A 22,105-nucleotide genomic window follows, 5' to 3' on the forward strand; every position below is an offset into this window, starting at 1 on the left:
TCTTGAATCAGAAGAACAATCCGAAAATCCGCCGGAGTTCACTACTATCTCCTTAACAGCGCAACCACCACCCACGTGCACATCAGTGGAGATGATCAAATCCGGCTTGAGACCAGTAAAACCTCCACATTTCATGTCTTTCTTTCTTTCTGCAAGATGTTGATGTATAGATTACAGCTAAGACAAAAATGAAATTAAAGTTTTCTTTAACAGCTCAGGCACCAACCCACGTGCACATCAGTGGAGAGGATGAAATTCGGCTTTACACCAGTAAAAGCTCCCCATTTCATATCTTTCTTTCTCAAGTTCTGCAAGATGTTGATGTATAGATTTCAGCTAAGACAAAAACTGAAATGAAAGTTTACTTTCATCTGTACGTTTCCCTCTAGATCAGAAGGTAGACATGATTGGAATACTAGTCTTCGGATTGCAGGTGAGTCCACCCCCGGCGCAATGGCTGAAGCCTTTTCACAGAAAGGCGTGCTGTGACTCATGTTAGATACTGAAACAGTAGGAACCACCGTGTGTGCGTTGTGTTGTTGTATTTAAGTGTCAGTCTGAGACTTTGAACATTTCTCTGATAACGCTACAGAAATACTTGACGAAAGTGACACTTGAATCATTTGCCGGGTACCAATAATGATAAAAGTTTATAGTCAAGACTTTCATACCGACTCTTCCTTTCATATAGAAAAGACAGCAAACATCTGTAAGTTAATCCCTCAAAGAGAGAAAGAGACCTTGAAAGGTTCTAATCCCAGCAATGGCTGAAGCTTTTTCACAGAAAGGCGTGCTGTGACTCATGTTAGATCCTGAAACAGTATAAATCACTGTGTGTAAATTGTGTTGTTGCATAGGAGTCAGTCTGAGACTTTGAACATTTCTCTGACAATGCAACAGAAATACAGTTTTCAAATGGTGTATTTCCATGACAAAAAAAAACATAATAGTAAGGCACATCTACATCCATGTCTGCATCTGCAAATGGCTTCATTTAAAACAGTCCCTGAATGCCGAGAAAAAGTGGCTTTAAAACTTTCCACAAACATTTTTTTGTGTGTATTCATTTTATTCTCTATTTATGACTTCAAAATCGAAAATGATTCAGAAGTATTGCACTTATCCCAATTACAGCTGAATAAGGTTTTCAGCTTTTCAGCAAAAGTTTATAGATTGCAGCATCATTTCCACAACCTCTGGGTTCACCATCTACCTTTGCTCCCAAGGTGTGTAGCAATGACCGTGCGCAATCATGGAGTGTACAGACGGCTTTGGCCCTGATGATGTCACACTCCTCCATGCTGCGGCCCTCCATTGCATGCAGCTGGTCCAGGAGCGGCTCTAGGTGCCTCATCGATCAGGGCCTGCACCAGCTGAGGATGATGTCTTGTTCTCTCTGTCATACAGCTCATTGGTCCGCTGTACTGGCACCATGTCAGGATCAATCTCCCCCAGGACTGACGGGAATGTCTGTTGTGCATCTTCTCCCTCCACCCCGGCTCGGTCTTGTGTGTACGCCATCCAGTAGGTCCTCTCCTGCTGACCCAGCAGTGATGGGGTCTGCGGCAGCTCCTTCTTAACGTGGTCGTACACGTAGTCGCGAAGTATGTCCAGACTCACGGCTCCTGTGTCCCTGGCCCGGCGCTGGAATGACTGGCAGTTCGGGCAGTTGTCCTGCTCACAATTGCCTCCCTGCAGGCCACTGATGATGTACTTGGTGAAGACACTGTACTTTTCCTTCCTCTTCCAGGACTTCTGTGTGATTCTGCTGGACGCCCAGAGCACGGAACCTTCTGGAAGCTCATCTTTGTCAGACTTAGCCAGGTTTAACTTGTTGTCCAGTGGAAATTCTTCCTTGCCCTTTTCCTTCTCTGTTTCTCCACTGCTAGAACCATTCTCTTCTATGCCCTTTATGGTGTAGACCTCAATGGAAGAAGCGTGACAGGCATCCAAGATGAAGAGTGACTTAGTCGCGCCACTTCCGCTTAAGATGTTTCGAAGTTTCTTGGACCACACTGCGTATAATTTGTCTTCACGCCACTTTGAGAAGCAGAGGCACTGCTCTTTTCCATGGCCGCTGTGGTAGTAAATAAAGAACGTCTCCTGGCCTTCTGGAACTTGCTGAATCTGTGATGCTACTTGGGTAACTGCAGCTTGAACATCTGTGATGTCTGGAAGTAGCAGTAACTTCACGTTGTATTCCCTGGAAAAATGAAAGTGATGGTTTAACCTTTAGGACACAACATATACAAGGGATAGTGTTAGTTGGGGAAATATTTAAACTTTAAAATGTGCTTATAACACACCGTTACAGCAAAGTGTTTTTTTCATTTTGAATCTTTTCCAAAATTGTTTCTTGCAAGCACAGTTCTAGACGTACCTCACACCACAGATGCTGGGATTGGTGATGACTTCCGTGAAGCCAATGGCATCCTCCACAAAATCCTCCTGGCCAACAGCAATGACGAATGTGTTGTACCCTGCAGCATAAAGTGATGGATCTTGCTCATCATTGTCAGTAACGGAACCAAAGAAAATAAAAATTTCTACCTCTGTCATTATCTCTATTCATAGAAAAGTAGCCCAAATATACGTATGCTGTCCTCACCAAAATGTTAAACCATAATCCTTCATAAAATTCTACCGGATCCATCTGACAAGCAAAACCTGTACACGTTAAATACAATGGGGTTGGGGTAAGACATTTATGGCGTGTATATCCTGGTAACATTGTTGTTTTAAGGTTAAAGTGCCATACCCAGGCCTGTTGTGATCACGCAGTGCTTGGGGCAGCGGAACCCCTCAGTCTGACTCTTCATGCAGGCAGCACACAACAAGAAGGCACATCCACAGGCCAGAGGGATGGGGCCTGCACGGGGAAGACAGAATCACTGTAAAAGTGACTGGACAAGACTTAACAAAGTAACACTCCATATTGACAATGACTGCAGCCAATACCATTACAAAGTTGGTCGCAACATGACAAAAATAGGTGCAGGATTCATCATTAATGTTTCACTATTGGCCTTTTCCATCTGCTGCAAAAATGAATCATAAGACTGGTACTCACATGGCTTGCATTCCAAGCAGTGCATGCATAGGTCAGGGAACACCGTGTGAAAAGATGTAAACACCCAACGTTCATCATCCGTCTTTGCCTTCATGGTGTCCAGCAGTGCGCATGCACAATCATGGGGCGTGCTGTGGTCCTTGATGACATCACATTCCTCCACAGTCAGGATGTCACGTACCTGCAGATGATTCAGGATTGGCTCCACGTTCTGCAAGGCCTGGACCAGCTCTGGGCGGTACCTGGTCAGCAGGGTCTCCTCACACATCAGCTCACTGACCTGTTCCGTGAACCCGAGGGTGGGATGGAGGATTGTACCACCCTCTGTTGCTGCCTTACTGATCTCCTCCTTTCCATAGGAGTAGAATTCCTCCCTGTGTTCCTTCAGTGCACGACCGCTGAGCACATTCTCCACTGTGCCTGTTCCTGGGCTGCACTCGTAGAGCACATCAGCGATGATGTTCTCCAGCTGCTGCAGCATCTTGCCACACTGTACCTTGTCACCCTGCGCACTCCGGACACAGATGTTGACTGCATGGCCGTCCGGAGAGAGTTTGATAAGACCTTCCACATCCCTGTCCGCACACTTGGCGCCATCTCTCCACAGCTGTGGGTGATTCTCCAGCTCCCTCATCAGGCGGGTCTGCACTCGGGGGAAGAACCCGGAGGAGAACATGTCAGTTGAGTCGGCACACTGGACTTGCTTCCCAAAGTAGATCACCTTTGGCTCTTGTGTGAGTTGCCACTTGTCAGGAGGCATGGTTTGTGTCAACAGCCCTGGGAAGACGTACTCTCGTCCGTTATAGGAGTGGCAGAGCTGGAACTCTTGCAATAGCTTGATCACGAGATTCACGTCATCAGTAATGTCTTGGAACACTGTCTCGATTTCTGACCTGGTGATGTAGTCGTGAGTCCGACGTTTCCTTAACATGCGGGGAAGGGGGAAGTTGTCCGGTGCCATGACTGGGCCGAATACCTTTGTGCCAAGCCAGTTGGGCTTCAGGACAAGGATACGATCAGAAGTGGCCGGGGTGATGAACAGAAGCTGGATTTAAAACAGGTGACCAAGGCGTTAGAAAAGTGAACTGTGTGATTGCATGTAAATTAGACTTTGTTCCAGATTGTCATACAGCATGGCATTAATCTACTCCACAACTTACCTTATTACACACACGATATCTTAAAAGTTAGTGTCAGCTTTGATGGAAAAAGTAATGCAGTGTTGTTCCGTTCTAGCCCGGCTGCCATCCTAGTTAGTTTACTAGGATCCTATGCAATAGAGAGGGAAAGCATGGGAGTACTAGTGAATAGACTAGGATGGCACTCCTGCTAGTTCTGCTGTGAGAACCATCATGATGGATATTATGGACCATGATAAGTTTTATTCACAGGTGAGGCCTTGATATCATACCTCTGCCAGATGGTGCAAGTATTGTGTGGATTTCTCGAGAAAGTCTTCAGTTACAAGTTCGTTGATTCGTTTGACCTCCTTGACATAGTTTTTCCACATCATCACGGGGAATTTGGGGGTGGTCCACTTCGTACCCCACTCTGGTAGGAGCTCCATGATCTTTGCACACAGCACTGGCATGTCTCGTTGGTTCTGAAAAAGTGTGAATTACAACAAATTGGTACCTGGTTATGACAGTGTTTTTCCTTAAAGTTTATATTTCAAAGCAATCAGTGTCTTAAACACTTAAAGTTCATGGACAAAATGCCTTTCGGAAAGACTAACGTCTTGATGTCAATTTTTGTCTTTACGAATTGATACATTTTTTATACTCACTGGCAGCAAGGCCTCTCTCATCGTGAGCAGCAGACTCTTGAGTTTGTCCATCTCAGGTGTCCCAGTCTTCCTACAGTCCATCAGGATCACCTCGTTGGCGATACGGAGGTGATCTTTGAACTCTTCTTTCATCCCCTTAAGCAAACGGGCTGCTAGCTGTCCTGGTTGGGAAGAAAATGCCATATTTATATATACAATTTTTTTCAATCATACAGATGTTGCATAAACAAGCTCAGGTCGCCTACATGTTCTTCCGTTCTTTACGTCTATCCTCACCTCTGGCAGGTCTCACTTTGTCGCGATGGCTGGCCACCAAGATGACGTCAGGCTGCCGGTTTGGGTTGCAGGCCTTGATAAAACACAACCACCAGTGGACCTGTGACATTACATAACCAGCATCAACAAGCATGAGTTATTAGATCATTTATTTCCACTGCAATAAAGCAAAAAATCTGTCACATGCAGTCACATATTTGTAAAAATGGAACAGGATATTCTGCTCATCGAAAAATATGACACGGTTTCTGAATAATCACATCAGTCATCTTCAGTTTTTTTGTGGCTCTCTTTGTGACAGATGCAGTTTACCCCTTGGAATGGATGATGCTATTTACCAAGAAAAGACCTTTCATGCAATGTCATATGAGCAATACGAGCTCTGGTTACCTGCTTTTCTTGGGTCTCACCATCGTCCATGATATTATACAGCACAATGAAGACGGTGTTCTCTGAGTTCATGAACATATTGTGGGTTACCGCGTACTCCGCCTGCCCAGCAAAATCCCACAGGCTGACCTCCCCCACCCCTGGAATACTGAACGTTTCTATGTCCACCCCTGGGGTGGGGTCATAAAGCTCCTCATCAGAAGACGGCACACTCTGTCCCTCAGTTGACGGGTCCTGGTTTGTGAAAGGATTACATTGATCCCAATTGGTTTTAAAAACTCATAATTCAAAACATTTGCTAAAGGATTAAGTTCATCAATGACATAAACATTCTAAAAATGACCAATAACTTCGTAATTAAATGATTCTTTGCATTTTTCTTAATCTAAAAGGGATTAATCATAACTAAAGGTAACCTGCCTTCCTAAGACTCTTCTTCAGAGTAGACTTCCCATTTGTCTCATTTCCTCCCAGGAACACCTTAAACCTGTTGACCTTCACTCCGCCAGACTTCTGCAGCAACTCCTGGTAGGACTTCTCTTGTTCCGCCTTTCTCTCTGCTTCCTTTGAGGGAAAATGTTTGAAGATTGAGAACATAGAATCCTTCGACTGTGGGGCACAATTCAGAGTGTTCCGAACTATTCAGCGATTCTGTTGAGATTAACCAATGATATGTATCTTTTCTTTTATTCCAACCTTTATTTTACCTTGAAAATACATCTCTTTGGCCTGCGTTTTCCAAAAGGTCAACGGCGGAGGAGGTCAGGAGTCTTTCGCTTTGGATAGTAGAAGATATCTTTTGCTAAAGGTGATCACAGCATTTCAGTTTTTGTGCAAGAAAAATTTTATGGTAGTAGAAAAAACTATTGCAGATGATGGGTTTACCTTCAAGAAACGCTCTGTCTCCCAATCACGTGCATAGAAAAATGGTATCCTCCCTTGCTGTAGAGAGATATATGAGAGAAATACCACTTCAATAAATAAACGTTATGTTGCTGATTACCTGCACCTGAATGACAACAATTAAGCAAGACAGAAATAGTAGTCACAGCAATTTTTTACATGATTGCCACCATTTTTGTTGCATGCTTAAAGATACAGTTCTTGCTGTTACATCACTGAATAAACACAAAAAGTTTGGAATATCTACTTTGGTAGATCATATTTCTGTTGTTTATGCATCAATTTAGATGTATTATATATGAGTTGAAAGCTTGTGTAATTCCCTTTCCTATGGTATCAAAATTATTATGATTGTATACTCATGAAACAAGCACCAGGTCTGCTTACATGAGTGGGTCACCAAAAAAAAGTGTATAAATTAACCTGTTCCTGTTAACACTGTATCGTCCTGTTGGTATTGGTGCGTGTGTCAGTGATTATTTCAATCCTTTTTTTTACGTCATGTTTGGTATGCAGAATATACAAGTTTGCTTTAGCACATTTGAGTAAAGAACGTCGGCCATTTTGGCAGTTGGATGGCCGAATCAAAGCGTGTATGGGGCAAGAGAACCACAAGCTGACATGGCAAGAGTAACTTTCACTGTTTGGTGGTGGAGGTAGCGTCATGGTGTGGGGAATATGCTGCCATAGGAAATAAAAGACTTGCCATCATTCCAGGCGACTTCAATGTGAGGAGACTAACAAATTTCATTCTGCAAGATTACAACACCCGTCCACACAGAGCCAGGACCATTGCAGACTATCTCTAGGATGGGATGCTGGGTACAGTCTTAGGATAGAATAGCCTTTCTACAGCTTATGGCTTATAAGCTCATTCCATGAATTTACAGTAATAAAATACTTTACTCTAATGTGTTAAAAAGAAACTTGGATGTTCTGTATACCAGAAGCTATGTGAAAAAAGGATAGATTAAATTATTGTCACCTGTGGCCATAAAAACCGGACGATACAGTGTTTAACAGAAGTAGGGAAATTTGGGCACTTTCATTTGGTGACCCATTGCATAAGCAGGCCTTGCACTTATTCCATGAGTTAACAATGATAATGAGTTTGATACCATTGGAAAGTAAATCACACGAGCTTTCTATTGATATATAATAACTTGAAATTGATGCAGGAACAACTGAAATATGATCAACTAAAGTTGATATTCCAAACTTTTTGTGCCAAGTTTATTTTGAAGACAATATGTTCATAATCTTGGAAAAAGTAAAGATTTGAATAAGTTTAACTAACAAACTAAAATTTTTTGTACTGACCAGATATATATAAGGGAATTAAGTGAAAAATTAAAGAACAATTCTGAAATCACAAGATTAATAAAGTCTTAAGGAGTAAATGTGAAGCATATATGACCTCATCTTTGGCAGTCACTTCTGCACCATTTTTCACTAGGAGGTCACAAGTCCCGGTGTGGCCGTATTTAGCAGCCCAATGAAGAGGTGTGGTCTGGTTGTGTGCAGAGAGGAGAGTCAGGGTCAGTACTGTAGTGGTGCCTTCATGAGGTGCCTTTACAATTGATCATCAAGAAAACAACAGGCAGCAAAAACACAAGAAACCCAACAGTTATAGTAGAAAACAAATTTCCCAGCTTTATTAAATATAACCTTTACGTATACACACACAGCCCTCCCGCGGGTCGGATCACGCTCCGGCCTTAGGGCGATCCTTCTTGCGGTCAGGCTTGTACCCCAAGTGATACAGAATGCACCGTGTTGTATTTTCTCTCTCTCTATATATATACATGCACACACACACACACACACACACATATATATATATATACATATATATATATTATATACTAGTATAAATCTCAATATATTGATTGGATAACCAGATTGGAAAAATGTTAAAAACATCAGGCTGTAAAGTAGTAAATTAAACATTGCTGTAGTCAATCTGTGCAAATGATATTATTTTTCTCCTTGCATTTTACCTTGCACCCCCTGGATACCATAATCCAGAAAAAGGGTCGTGCTATGTATTTTAATCATTCATACGTTTGTCCTAAACTGAAATACATTAGATTTTAATTTTCTATTCACATACATTTTGATATAATAGTTTTATAGTAAAGTCAATCAATAATTGTATTGTAAACTCAACCCTCTATACATTACATATGTGCAGATACATTATACATTTCTTTAAGCAAAGTCAATCTTTTTGCATCCACCTTATTTGGGGGCGTAAGCTCCGCACCAGAGGAAATCAGAACCTCACAAGTCCCGGTGTGGCCCCAGCCAGCAGCCCGGTCCAGGGCTGTGTGCCGGTCCTGTATAGGGGGAAGGGTCAGGGTCAGTAGTGGTAGGTTTATTAGGGATCATTAAAACAGCATTGATACATAAACAACTAGAAAAGCCAACCTTTTTTTTTATTGAAAAGAACATAATAATACAAATAAAAGTACGAGGACAAAGTGACAGCGGACTCAAGTTATAGACTACTTATTTGAGCGCCGTCACTTGTACATAAATTGAAAATAACACCGTATATTACACAGGACTAAGTAAATAATTAGATAAGAATATACATACATGAAAATACAACAGTGAGAATGAGTCCATCCCCCCTATCGGAAGAAAAATAAAACAGAGAATGATGCCTGAACTTAAAAACGATTTAAAGATATTAATAAAGAAAGTTTATTTGCAAGTTCTTGCCCGAAGGGCTAATTGCAACATGAAACATACATAATATCATAATAAACAATCATACATAAAATGAAATACATTGCTACAGATAACAATGGTGACAAGTGTAAACAAGTGACTATTCTATCAATGACATGGACTGCTGAGAGCTACAATCTACGCATTTGGGGTTTGACTTCTTTTCTGGAAGCAGTGGAAGACGAAGTGACCCACTTTTTCTATGATGAGTGGCTTATGTGATGTTAGCAGCGTTATAGTTTTGTTTTCGTCGGTAAGCGTTTGGAAATTTTTGTGGGTTTTGCATGCCTCTTCAAATAACTAATTTCTTTCCTGGTCGTTAGAGGGGCAGTTAGAAATAAAATGTATTTCGTCTTCCACATGTGTGGCCAATATAATTTCACAATTAACTTTAAAAGAACAAAACGGACTTCTACATAAGATTAGCATTTGTTTGGCATGGTTTGCAAGGGTACTAATAATATCAACTAAATGTTCCATTATAAAAAGCCAACATTTGAGTTATGTTGTCCACACAGAAATGCACTACTAGAGATAATTACTGACCCTTATTGTCCCAACCAATGTAAGGACCTTTTCACAACCATGCATTTCAAAACAAGCGGTAAACTCCCTATCCCAAGACCCATCCACCAGTAAAAAATCATGAACCTGCTGCTGTCGCTTGCAGAAAATCTAACCTCTAACATTGAAGCTTCTGCAGCAGGGTTGTAGCCAGCACCCGTCCTTCAGTCCTTTGAAGGAATTTTTTAACTGGGGACTGAAAAAAAATTGCCCATTCAGTCCTCTGTGAGCAAAATTTAACCCTAAAAATGCAGGAAATAGTATTTCAGAGGGTCTAGATTTCAAATTTTTCCTTGGGAGCATGCCCCCAGACCCTGTGCTAAATCAAAAGGATTGAAAATGATTTCTGGCTGGCTACAACCCTGTTCTGCAGTATACCTTAACTCGCCACTAGGAGGCACATTATCAAACTTGACCTTCCTTTTGACAACCCCTACCCATCCATCAAATATCATGCACAACTAGGAGTGGCACAAAACGTTTTTTGTTGTTGGACCGGTCCAGAAAAAAAGGACCTGAAAAAAATCAGTAGAACCGGATTTTGGAACGATTGGAAAATGAACAGATTATACCAGCAGGCACTCACGTCTTATTGGGAGTTAATAGTCATTCTTACCAAGATTTTACAGTCAAACTTGGTCTAAGGTAACAGCGGCAATTGGTGTTTACACAAAGATAGGATTTTTAAATGCCAGTTGGACACTTTGCTAGATAGATTCCTTTGTAGCAAAATGGGCCATTGTTTTGAGCATCACCCATTCACAAGTCTTCACAGGTCCAGGTTCGGCTCTGTGTAGATAATAATACTTGCCACATCAGAAGTGGACTAGTGCAAGTCAATGCATGTGTACTAGTACTGTCAAGCATAACATTAATACATGTAAGTCTATTCTTTTTACACCCATAGGGTCATTAAAAGTCCACTTGAAACATATATTACCTGATTTCTGGCGTTCACTTCAGCACCGGCACCAACAAGGACCTTGCAGGTCTCAGTGTGTCCTGGATATGCAGCTTTATGCAGGGATGTCCACAGGTCCTACACAGAGAGAAAGTTCAGTAGCCATGGGTTCTTCATGGGTCACTAAAATATACATGTACAATGTGGGTGCTAACAACAAAAGGAGAAAAATAGTTAATATTATTATAACGATTGATTACAAGGTGTTCAACCACTTAGCTCGAAACGCCTTTGCTTTCCAAAATATCACCCTTGCCAAGGCCGATATCATCAACATCAATAAAAAGAACTGCCTACAAAAAAAGAACGGCCCAAATACATGGTCTATGGAGAAACTACTCAAGAAGGGGGTTGCCCGAGATGATGGAGTCTATCGACATGTATGTGGAATGATCAAAATAATAGCAACCCAACTAAAGATGGGAGTTCTCCCGACTATTGTACTAAGGCCACACCAATTTAATTTGTTGATTCAAGGATGTTTTTCAAGTGAAAATGTAGCAAGCGGACATCATAAATGCAACGGGCAGGGAGGAAAACTTGAATATGACCATGTCCACTTCATGTGCACCAAGGCGTACACTTAGTCCTTGGGCTTTGTTTTCATAATGATTTTCAGCTAAGCATATTTTTTTTGTTTCTTGAAAATCCATGAACCAACATATCAAATTAGTTGGCCTTAAGACATTTTCTGACTTGCTAATGGAAGCCACATCTCGGTAGCTTCCAGGGTCACTCCTCTAACGTCAAGAGAAGAAGAAGAATGATTACAATTATCATATTTATTATTACAATCATTATCATCACATAACGAGACGACATTGATGGGTTCAAAATGAAATCTGTAATCTCACGTGCCAAAAGGATCCATGTAAATTTTCAAATGCATTTCTCAGAAATTCCACAAGTGAATTTACAAGTACTATGGAAGGATCTATGCGTCATACATGAATTTTTATGTCTCATACAGGTTAGTTTGGATAAGCTATATATGATCAATTAGTTTTTCTACTTAGCTGTACTTGTATTGATTCGTCCTGCCAGTTCATTCTAGTGAAGCTGAAGAAGAGTGTTGGATGTCACTCGAAACGTACAGAAGTTTATCTCCATTTTTATCCAGTTGCAGAGATTGAATTGTATTTAAATATTGTTTACCTGGATGTCTAACCTTTATAAACACATTAAAAGTAAAGTCTTTTTTTCATCTATGTGGTCTTCAGGAGTCCATGTAAAATATGCATTCATTACCTTATTTTTGGCATTCACATTGGCCCCTTTGCCAATCAAAAGCTCACAAGTCTTGGTGTTGCCCTTGTAAGCAGCATGATGCAGGGGTGTGGACTGGTGCTGTACAGGGAGGAAGGTCAGGGTCAGTAGTGATGGATCATCAACCCAGATTTGAAACAACATAGCAGTGACATATAAAAAAATTTGGGTAACATAACTGGACAAATGCGAGGGACAAAGTAACATAGACAGCAGCGCCATGCAGTGTGGACTGGATCTGTACAGACTGGAAGGCCAGTGTCAGTGCTGGTTGAGTTACAAAGAAAATTTGAACACAGCACTAGCATTGGTATCTTAACAACTCACAAATGAGTCGAAATTCAATAACAAAAGCCACACCTATGTCACACTTATCATAGCAGTCACTTAACACTAAAGCATGTGGAGGTTTCATATACACTTCTGGCTCTTGCAGTCTCGTCTTCTACAAACTTTAAGTAATAATGCAACATAGTTCTGAATTATACTTTCAATTGATTTTGTTTGAACAATTTTGCAATGTGTGTGTCTGCAACTTATCGCCAAAATGCTTTACTATTCACAAGTCATGTACAGTCAAACCTATCTACAGCGGCCACTCAAGGGACTGGAGAAATGTGGCCACTATAGACAGGTGGTCACTATAGAGAAAATGTTGATCAATTGACCACGAACAATAAGTTACACATGATTTCAGAACCCACTAATCCTTCTCACCAAGTAACATTGTCTCGATCGTCTGAAAATTCAACTTACATGTACGTGCCAAAGTCAGATCTACTGAAAATGATTGATATAGCCATGCAGAATACGTCGGTAAATTTGCCAACAAAGACTTGCACTCTAACGTTCAAGGCACGCGTACCTTCCACTATCGCAAAAATGTCCCTGTCTCCAAATCATCGCAAACTACGATTTTAAACCGGGCGCAGGATGACATACGGCCACTGTATGGTCATAATAGGCAGCGTTTCTGTATCTACGGGACCGGAAATTGGGTGGCCATGGCCGCATTGAACATGTGACCGCTATAGACTATTTCTTAATGCTCAAGTCATAGGAAAAATCCAAAGGAACGACAAAAAGTGACCAGGTGGTCGCTATACAAAGGTGGCCGCTAATACAGGTTGACTGTATTGTGATACCTGCTCTGAATGAGATCTGTTAGAAAGACATAGGGCATAATGTGACAGGGTTACCGTGACTACATTTGTCCGAGGACAGGTCAGGAGAAATCAGGACAGGGTTATTGCTTAACTTACCTGGTCCCAAGCCACCACATCAGCGCCATGTTGGATCAACAGCTCTGCCACCTCAGTCTGTCCGAACGTGCTGGCCACATGCAGGGATGTCTGGTCACACTGGATAGAACAACAGTTTGACTGGTTATGACATGACTATGCAGAGAAAGCTAAGGTACTACAGCATTTTTAACAAGTTGTAAATGTCATGTCCGAACGTTATCAAAATATAATACATCAACACAAGTGGCTTTTATGTCATTTACGCTTTCAGGACCCGGTGACAGCAGTCTCAGATTAAACATGGTAAACTTATTCTTATCTTTAGGAAGGGAAATATACAAATGTTAAAATTCCTCTGATGGGGAATCTGTAGCAGTGTACAGGTCTTGTTCAAAATCTTGACTGATCACACAAACCAAGGATTTGTGTCGTTAACGTCCTTAGCTTGCACATATACAGGCTATTCATATTAGACAGTCCATGTCAGGTTAAACAAAGGCAAGGCAAGGCAGGTTAAAAATATTAATTTGCTTTCAATAACTTGTTCATAGTTTATTTACTTATCAATAAGCAAAAATACAATATGTAGTGATAGAATGTGCAGATAAAAAAAACGAGAAAACAAGAAAAATGATGATTGCTACTAATGCTACTGTTAGTTTGTTATCACACAGTAGCTAAGCAGAACTTCTGCTTTCACTTTGATCAAAGATCTGCCTCCTTACCAATCTTCCCCAGTCTCTCTTGGCTGTGATGTCCACCCCAGCCTTCAGCCCTCTCTCCACAGTCTGCTTGTCACCATACTGCACAGCTGTGTAGAACGTGTCCAGGTCCATCTTCTCACAACCTGCTGTGGGCAACATGAAACAAGGGGCAAAGGAATAAAGGCCTGCATGGGGGTGCCCCCCCCCCCCCGGGTGGGAGTGGTCTGGTTTTACGACTTACGCAAAGTTTTTGCCGCAAATGCACCAATTATGAATTACATCACTACTGAAGCAAAAGATTAAATTTCAAGTGTGCCCAATTTCTGTAACATCATATGAATTGTCTTCTTTGCAACATTCATTACATGTGAAACAACCAGAGGGGCGAGTAGAACAGAAAGAAACAACATCCCAACTCCCGGGATTAATTCGAACCCCGGCAGTCGGATCACAAATCTAACGTGCAAACCAGTCACAATGCCAAAAGCTCAGAGCTGTTGGTGTGGTCAGTTTGGCAGCGTTTGAACCCCACTGTTACAAGTTACTCCCCCTCTTCTTTTAGCAAAACTACCAAGGTCACGGGTAAATCTCTCATCACTCAGTTTCCAGTGATGAAGTCGCATTGTCACTGGCTTACCAGTGGGGAATATCTATAGCAGGGCTCGAAATACTGGGTGCATGTGCACCCAGGTGCACCCAAAATTGGAGCTGTGCACCCAGAATTATCTTCTGCACAGGGTGCACCCAAATACAATGTATTTTCTTAGGTTCATGTATGTAAAGATATCAAAGTATACTAGTATACATCATTTTCTTGACATCTAAGTGTTAGAAAGATAATAAAACTGTCTGTCATGGTACTTGTTTAAGAATTTGATAGCTTGTAACTAAGTTTTACTATTATGTTATTACTTAAATTTAACTGGTGCACCCAAACTTTTTTTGGTGCACCCAATTTTTTAAGCTGGGTGCACTAGTGCACCTAATCCCAAAAATGAATTTCGAGCCCTGTATAATAGTCACTAGTTTTCCAGTGATGAGGAAATTTCAGCTGGTAAACCAGTGACAACAAATATTCCGCACTCTGGGAAACCAACTGCTGGGATCCACCGTGTGTTACGCTGCCGTTATTGTTTACTGAAGGAAAAGGAATCATTGTGTCAGTTGAGGGGATTTGAAAGTTAGCACTTGAAGTTAATATTATCGTCACCTCTTTTTCCTCGGCAAATCACCACAATCCGGAACAAATCTAACAGTAAACACGGCTATGGCAACATGTGAATTAGGCGAACTCAGCACTGGAACGTTCCAGTGCTATTTATCTAATAGGACGTGGTCACTGGAAGCCCAGTACGGAAATAATTTCATCACTCGGCGTCCAGTGCCGAAGAGTCACCGCTCACTGGAAAACCCAGTGACGAACCGGTAACCTTGATGGTTCCGCACTCAGCGCCCAGTGACGAATGACGTTCAACAGTAGGTCCCGAGCGGAGTTCATCACTGGGTCCGGAGTGACGAGCGGAATTCATCACTGGAAACCGAGTGACGAGACAAGGTTCATCACTGGAATTCCAGTAACGTTACCGAGAGAGCTTCATCACTGGAACAAAGCAATTCATCACTGGGAAACCGTATGTACATCACTGGAAGCCCAGTGAGGAACCCGTGACCCGCGTAGCCTTGCCTTCTTTTCAAGATTCGTCCTCGAATCTCCAAGTTCGATATCCCTGTATGGTACTCTCCAAGCAGAGTCGGAAAAATTATATCTGTGCGATTCAACCTCTGCTTGCGCTTGGAGAGTAAGGTAAGATAACAAAATTATCCGGATCACCGCCGGGAGCTGTAATAGCCTGGATACCATAACCCAACCTCAAAAATATATATTTTGCGTTGCACGATAGATACTTGAGATCGGGCTGGGGTTTGGTAATAAACCAGGCTAGAGCTGTAACGAAAGGGTAACGTTGTTACTAGTAAGCAAGCTCAGAGACAAATTATCCGCCCCCCTCCCCCTTTCAATTTCACTTTCGAGAGAACCTATAAAAGCACTCTTTCAAACCTTTGAACTGGCAGCTTTATGTTCTTCGGAGCCACGTAGCCGAGTCCGATGAATTATTTTTATCCTTATTGATGAACAAAAGTCACTGGGATTGCATGATTATTTGTCTCACAAGCGCAACAAAACACACTGGCGACCGTTTTGGCAGTCGAGCCGCAACAGAGCTCTATGCGCATCCGTTCTGCGCAGCCTAGAACTCTTCATCTACTCTCCAAGTCCAAGCAGAGGTTGGATCGCGGATGATATTGTAGTAGTCGGGAAATTTTATAGGTCCGCTCTTCTTAAGAGGAGCGCCAGTATAATTTTTCCGACTACTACTATATCAGTACGCGACTCAACCTCTGCTTGGATACTCTTCATGATGCAGAGTCCAACGGCGCTAGCAAACCGTCTACAACTAACTGCAGGTGGTTGGGTTTGCTAGCGCCATTGAAATCATCAAGCCTCATTAGAGACACTGCGCAGGAGGACGGGAGATGCAGACATTCACTTTCTTACGTTATTCAAAATGTTACAAAAACTGAATCTCATATAACGTTAAATATTACTGAAAAAAGACGAACATACTAAAAAACATAAGGACTGGATACATTGCATCTGTTGAAACAACAGAAGGGGCGAGTAGAACAGAAAGAAACAATATATACAGACGTTTGGCATGGTCATTTAACGCTACTTCCCCCCCCCCCCGTAACACTGTCCATAGCTTCAGCAGGTCTCAATCATGATGGAAGTTATCAAAGTTAATCATCATAATTATAGTCATAACAGCACCTAAATATTGCAGATATATAAATAGACACTTTCCAAGCAATAGCAAGTTCCAAGAACAGATACATGTTTTAATTATGCATATAGAAAGCACCATGTTGTTGTTGTAAGTAGTGTTCAAGGACTGCTAAACCGAAGACGCCGAACGGCGTAAGCTATTTGGCCGAACGGTTCGCACGTTCGATTTGTGATCTGCCGACCCGGGTTCGATTTCGGGTGGTGGCATGTTGTTTCTTTCTGTTCTTACTCGCCCCTCTGGTTATTTTACTGTTCTTGTTCTTTTTCCGGGAATTAGAATGTTCCACTTTGATTGCTACATTTTCAAGTTGTTACAATTTCCGTTAAACCAAAAGCTGCATTGGATAATGTTACATACTTGTAAATACCAAGGGCATAATTGATGATAACTGACGTAAAATTTATGAACTGACACATCGCTTGGTGAGCTGTTAATACTGAGAGTATCTATAATTAAAAGAATATAACTTACAAAAGTAAGTACAGTACTTCAATGGCAACTTGACAATTTACAGAATCGGCAGCCAGATTTAATAAAAGTGACTTCACAGTACATAACATTCTGTGCTTGTTAATATAGATGAAAATGCCTACAACATTTTAAAATTAAGGACAACATAGTTCCCCCAAGTCATACCTAGAAATAACAACTGGTCTATATCTGTTACAAAAGTGTCATATGATGATAAATCATAAGAATGTACAATTAAGAAATTCCAGGGACAACTGCATTCTTCAATGACAGAGGGTAAGAAATTACACATGTACTATCATTCTTATGTTTCTACCATGTACAGCCTCCGGGCATTAACTTGTAAATAAACTTTCAATTATGACGAAAGTGGCATATCACAGTCAATGGATTGTCGGAAAGATTCTAATTCTCTGCGTTCCGTCCGTGAATATAACTCAAAATCCATTCCTCCCATAGTTTCCACTAGTCCGTCAAAAGAGTTGCTTTTCGGAGGTTTGAATTTCGCGCCCTAGCAGACGGGTTTAGGCACATCCGGGCACTTAGTGAGGTCAGTGGAAAGTCACGTGACCTACATTTCCCGCGCGAATTTCAGTGTTGGGGTCACAGGAGTCACAGGCAATATGGACACGCACCAGAACAAATTATCGCCGGTGTGTTTTGTTACGTTTGTAGACTTGATCAAGCAATTCCAGTGACTTCCGTTCATCAACAAGGATACAAATAACCAGTCGGACTCGTCTACGTGGCTTCGCAGGACGTTAGCTGTCAGTTCAAAGGTTTGAAAGAGTGATTTTATATGTTCTCTCGAAAGTGAAAGGGGGAGGGGGGCGGATAATTTGTCTCTGAGCTACATCGATCTAGAATGTCTAGTATAGGTTTCTAGCGAGGACACCCTCACGATTGACGAAGTTGATTCTTTCTAATGCAAAAATAGCTAAATACCAGTCGTCTGGTTGCTCACGAATCCATTATCTGTCGATTGCTGGGTGTTGAATACGTACATGCACATTTACAAACTAACAAAGGAAATTTTCGTCAAGCTGCTTCTTCACACAGGCAATTATCACCAGGTTGCAACACAGACAAGTGCTTGTACATGTGTGCGTGTCACTCGCTCCCTATATCATGTGTGTGTGTGTCATAATTACTTTATGACTTTAAGATTTATGTACATCTGTATATGTATGTGTGTGTCACTCCCTATATCGTGTGTGTGTGTGTTTATGTACATCTGTATATGCGAATGTCACTCCATAGTATATTGTGTGTGTGTGTGTTTATGTGTGTGTGTGTGGTAAATTTCATGATCTCCATCAACTTATTACCATATGAATATGATGAGTTTTCAATGGATTTTTCTGGCATCTCATTCATGAGGTGCTAAAACAGTGAAAGGCTGAAAGGGGCTGACTTTATTTATAATATGTGTTCTGTTGCAAACTTAACACATAAGATTCGATTCAATTTCTTGCATATTCAAATCAGACAAGAAGTGAACAAAAGAGTGTCTTCATTCAGCCCCTTTGAGCCCCCCTATAACAATGAATGAATGGACACCTTAGCTTTATTGTGGGTTAAGTGCAGGTCGCAACAAAAGATACATAACAATAGACAACTCTGATTCAGCCCTTTTTGTCTGTTTTAAGCCCTTTCTGAATTGGTGTACGCATGATATTCATGCCTCATGAAACCAGTACACTGTATTTAGAAGGAGGTTTTATTCAGAAGCTTCCATGGTCGACAATGGTCGTCATGGCTTCTCATTATTAATATTAGTCATATTCTCATAACCATTTAGTGTGGTTATGAAAAGATTCATCACCACCTCCAATCAACATAAAATCAACAGTTTTGATTAGGGATGTGTACCGGTACAGTGTACCGATACAGTACCGGTACAATCAATTAGGTACAGATACAAAAATACCGAACCCTGGTGTACCGGTACTGGACCTGTATCTAATTAGTGCAAGCCAGGCAGGATAACAGGTCAGGGGATGGCCACTTTGACAGATAAAATTACTGTGAAATCACCATAGCAGTCTCTGAGCCCCAGTGAGGGAAAAGCAACAAGGGTCAAATTTTTGTTGCATCATGTGTCTACCATAATAAACACGTTTTTATTGGTTCAAACATGCTTCTACCCTTTTTCATACATTGTTTTGCCATTATAACATAATATAACATAATATTATGATATAATATTCAATGCCATGCATTTAGGTCCGGACTCATTAGGTCCGGACCTGTACCTAAACCTCTGGATTCGAATCCGGACCTGTACCTAAACGTGGGTTTAGGTACGCATCCCTAGTTTTGATGCAGAACAACTACAACATTGTGTGTTGAAGTCTGTTTGGAAGCCTCCTGATAATGTAATCCATAATCAGCTCTGAGAATTTAATGCAGTTCGTAACCGATGGTAAAAACTTTGCATGATCAGGGCTCGAAATAGTGGGTGCATGTTCACCCAGGCCAGCCTTGTCAGAAACTTTTAAAGTAGTAGGCTAATATCTGAAAGTAGCAGGCAAGCCGCTTGCAGCGAGCCATGAAGTGGCGAGCGGGAGGTAGGTACGGGAGGGGTGTTGTCCCCCTCCTGTAGGGGGGGTTTGGGGGGCCTCCCCCAGGAAACATTTGTAAATTTAGACCCCTAAACATGGTTTTTGGTGTATTCTGGGCAACTTTTCTTGTCAGCTTATATCTTGGAATTAACCTCTACCATTTTGTGAAAGAATCCATCCACAATCAGGCATGTTGTGTTTTTAGTTATAGTCCAGAAAATAGTCACAGGCACACAGAGCTAGGCCCATGCACTCAAAGGTCCAGATATTAGAACTCCTTGGAGGTGTGGTGGCAGTGTCTGCTGCAAGCTCAGATAATGTAAACAACAGAGAAAACCTAATACACATGTGGGACATTCATCAAAATGACAGTTTTCAGATCCCCGAAGACCCAGTAAGCTATCAGAAAACTGCCAGAGATTTATCAAGACAAATTGCTGGGGGATTTTGTAACAAAAGTAGGCGGCTGAAAAATGTAAAGTTGGCGGGGAAAATAGCCGGCTGCCGGCTGGATTTGACAAGGCTGCAGGTGACCCAAAATTGGAGCTGTGCACCCAATTTGTTTCTGTGGGTGCACCAGTGCACCCAAATGTTTTCATAGGTTTATGTATGTAAATGATGATGATGACGTATGTAAAGATATCGAAGTAACCTAGAAAACACCTTATTCTTGACATCTATGTGTTAAAAAGATAATTAAATAGTACTTGTTTCAGAAGTTTGAATTTGTGTTCATCAATGTTTTAATTTCAATGATTTTTTTCTGATATTGTACTTTATTTTATGTGGTGCACCCAAAAAGTTTTGGTGTACCCAATTTTCTAGGTTGGGTGCACCAGTGCACCTAATCCCAGAAATGAATTTCGAGCCCTGATGATTCATAAAACCCCACCCCATGCAGGCCCTCCTTATTCCTTTGCCCCTGGTTCCATGTCAACAGGTTGTGAGGAGATGGATCTGCACAAGTTCTACACGGCTGTGGAGTACGGTGACGTGCAGACTGTGAAAAAAGGACTGGAGGATGGAGTGGACATCAAGGCTAAGAGAGACTGGGGAAAATTGGTAAGGAGGCAGATCTTTGATCAAAGTGAAAGCATCTAAGTTCTGCTACTGTGTGGTAACAAACTAACAGTTTCCTGTTGTTTCAGTTTTTTATCTGCACATTCTACATGTACTCCTATGCATTCTATTTTTGCTAAAATATAAAACTATAAACAAGGTAAAGTATTGTTTTAAACCTGGACTGTCTAATGTAATACTAATAGCTGTGACAGTGTACTGTAAATGCAGAAACTTTCGCAGTGATTTAATGTTCGCGTTTTTTCCCATGGCAGTAAGAGACTACAGTGCATGGTGCTACCGCAAACTTAAAACCACCACGAAAAGTCCTTTTTTCTGCTACCGCGAAATTAAATCCCTGCGAACCTAAATGCATTTACAGTACATGTATTTGCAAGGTAAGGAGGTTAAAGACACAAATCCTTCGTATGTGCAATATGTCAGATAGTCAAGATTTTGAGCAAGACCTAGACACTGCTACAGATTTTCCATCTTTTAACATTTTTAAATGTACAGCAGAAATTATTTTCCTTCCCAAAGATAAGAACGTTTAATCTGAGACTGCTGTAACTGCGTCTTGAAAGCGTAAATGACTTAAAAGTGAATCATTAAACTTGACAAGGTACATTTGTACAACACCACTTTTGTTGAATTGTTATATTTTGATAACGTTCAGACATGACGTTTACAACTTGTTAAAAAGTCTGTAATACCTGTCTGTAGTAATGTCATAACAAGTCAAACCATTGTTCTATCTAGTGTGAGCAGACATCCCTGCATGTGGCCAGCACGTTCGGGCAGACTGAGGTGGCAGAGCTGTTGATCCAACATGGCGCTAATGTGGTGGCTTGGGACCAGGTAAGTTAAGCAATAACCCTGTCCTGATTTCTCCTGACCTGTCCTCGGACAAATGTAGTCACGGTACCCATCACAACATGTCCTATGTCTTTGTAACAGATCTCTTTCAGAGCAGGTATCACAATATATGACTTGTGAGAAGTAAGGTATTTTGTCCATCCTCCTACGCACGGTCCCAACGGCTAGCTGACTGCTCAGCCTATTGGGCCCTGCTATCCCAGGCCCTACCCCCAGGTATTATGATTGTCGCCACAAACTCGCCGCCCTGCTTATAAATATTAATGAGCTTACCCTTATATGGGCAGTCAGCCGTTGGGATATTAATGAGCTTACCCTTATATGGGCAGTCAGCCGTTGGGAATCGGGCGTAGGAGGATGGTGCTATGTAAGACGTAACATGATGG

General features: G+C 41.5%; 2 protein-coding genes across 4 annotated transcripts in view; one reads left to right on the forward strand and one right to left on the reverse strand.

Annotated features, from left to right (window-relative positions):
• Positions 1-1,064: 1,064 nt before the first annotated feature.
• LOC118416123 (death-associated protein kinase 1-like) lies at positions 1,065-16,152 on the reverse strand. Of its 3 annotated transcripts, none has more exons than XM_035821200.1 (17): positions 15,960-16,152; positions 13,922-14,043; positions 13,215-13,313; positions 11,935-12,033; positions 10,666-10,764; positions 8,666-8,764; positions 7,843-7,935; positions 6,408-6,464; positions 5,943-6,086; positions 5,523-5,756; positions 5,133-5,232; positions 4,857-5,017; positions 4,482-4,673; positions 3,071-4,115; positions 2,759-2,869; positions 2,381-2,480; positions 1,065-2,203 (listed from the first exon to the last, which is right to left on the reverse strand). In XM_035821200.1, exons 2-17 carry the CDS (start codon positions 14,030-14,032, stop codon positions 1,351-1,353), a joined length of 3,597 nt encoding a protein of 1,198 aa, XP_035677093.1. In that variant the 5' UTR covers positions 14,033-14,043; positions 15,960-16,152; the 3' UTR covers positions 1,065-1,350. The 3 variants fall into 3 exon arrangements, with proteins under 3 accessions (XP_035677093.1, XP_035677092.1, XP_035677094.1); XM_035821199.1 differs by having other exon boundaries at positions 13,922-14,046; XM_035821201.1 differs by lacking the exons at positions 13,215-13,313; positions 13,922-14,043; positions 15,960-16,152 and adding an exon at positions 9,027-9,061 and having other exon boundaries at positions 11,935-11,953.
• Positions 16,153-19,771: 3,619 nt separating this feature from the next.
• LOC118416371 (death-associated protein kinase 1-like) overlaps positions 19,772-22,105 on the forward strand; it is a 13,488-nt gene continuing 11,154 nt past the window's right edge. The window contains exons 1-3 of the mRNA XM_035821465.1: positions 19,772-19,790; positions 20,686-20,846; positions 21,603-21,701. Of these exons, the coding sequence (XP_035677358.1) occupies positions 19,772-19,790; positions 20,686-20,846; positions 21,603-21,701 (279 nt within the window). The remainder of the gene's footprint in view (positions 19,791-20,685; positions 20,847-21,602; positions 21,702-22,105) is intronic.

Source organism: Branchiostoma floridae, chromosome 5 (genome assembly GCF_000003815.2).
Source record: "Branchiostoma floridae strain S238N-H82 chromosome 5, Bfl_VNyyK, whole genome shotgun sequence".
In the NCBI taxonomy this organism is placed as follows: Eukaryota; Metazoa; Chordata; class Leptocardii; order Amphioxiformes; family Branchiostomatidae; genus Branchiostoma; species Branchiostoma floridae.

What these genes read in the sequence shown, in the direction of transcription:
- LOC118416123 (XM_035821200.1), bottom strand. Translation starts at nt 14,032, where the DNA reads ATGGACCTGGACACGTTCTACACAGCTGTGCAGTATGGTGACAAGCAG. An exon ending in AAGTGACTGCCAAAGATGAG is followed by an intron (nt 6,465 to 7,842) that starts GTCATATATGCT and finishes ATCTCTCTACAG; the next exon opens with CAAGGGAGGATACCATTTTT. An exon ending in ACTTGCACCATCTGGCAGAG is followed by an intron (nt 4,116 to 4,481) that starts GTATGATATCAA and finishes TTTTAAATCCAG; the next exon opens with CTTCTGTTCATCACCCCGGC.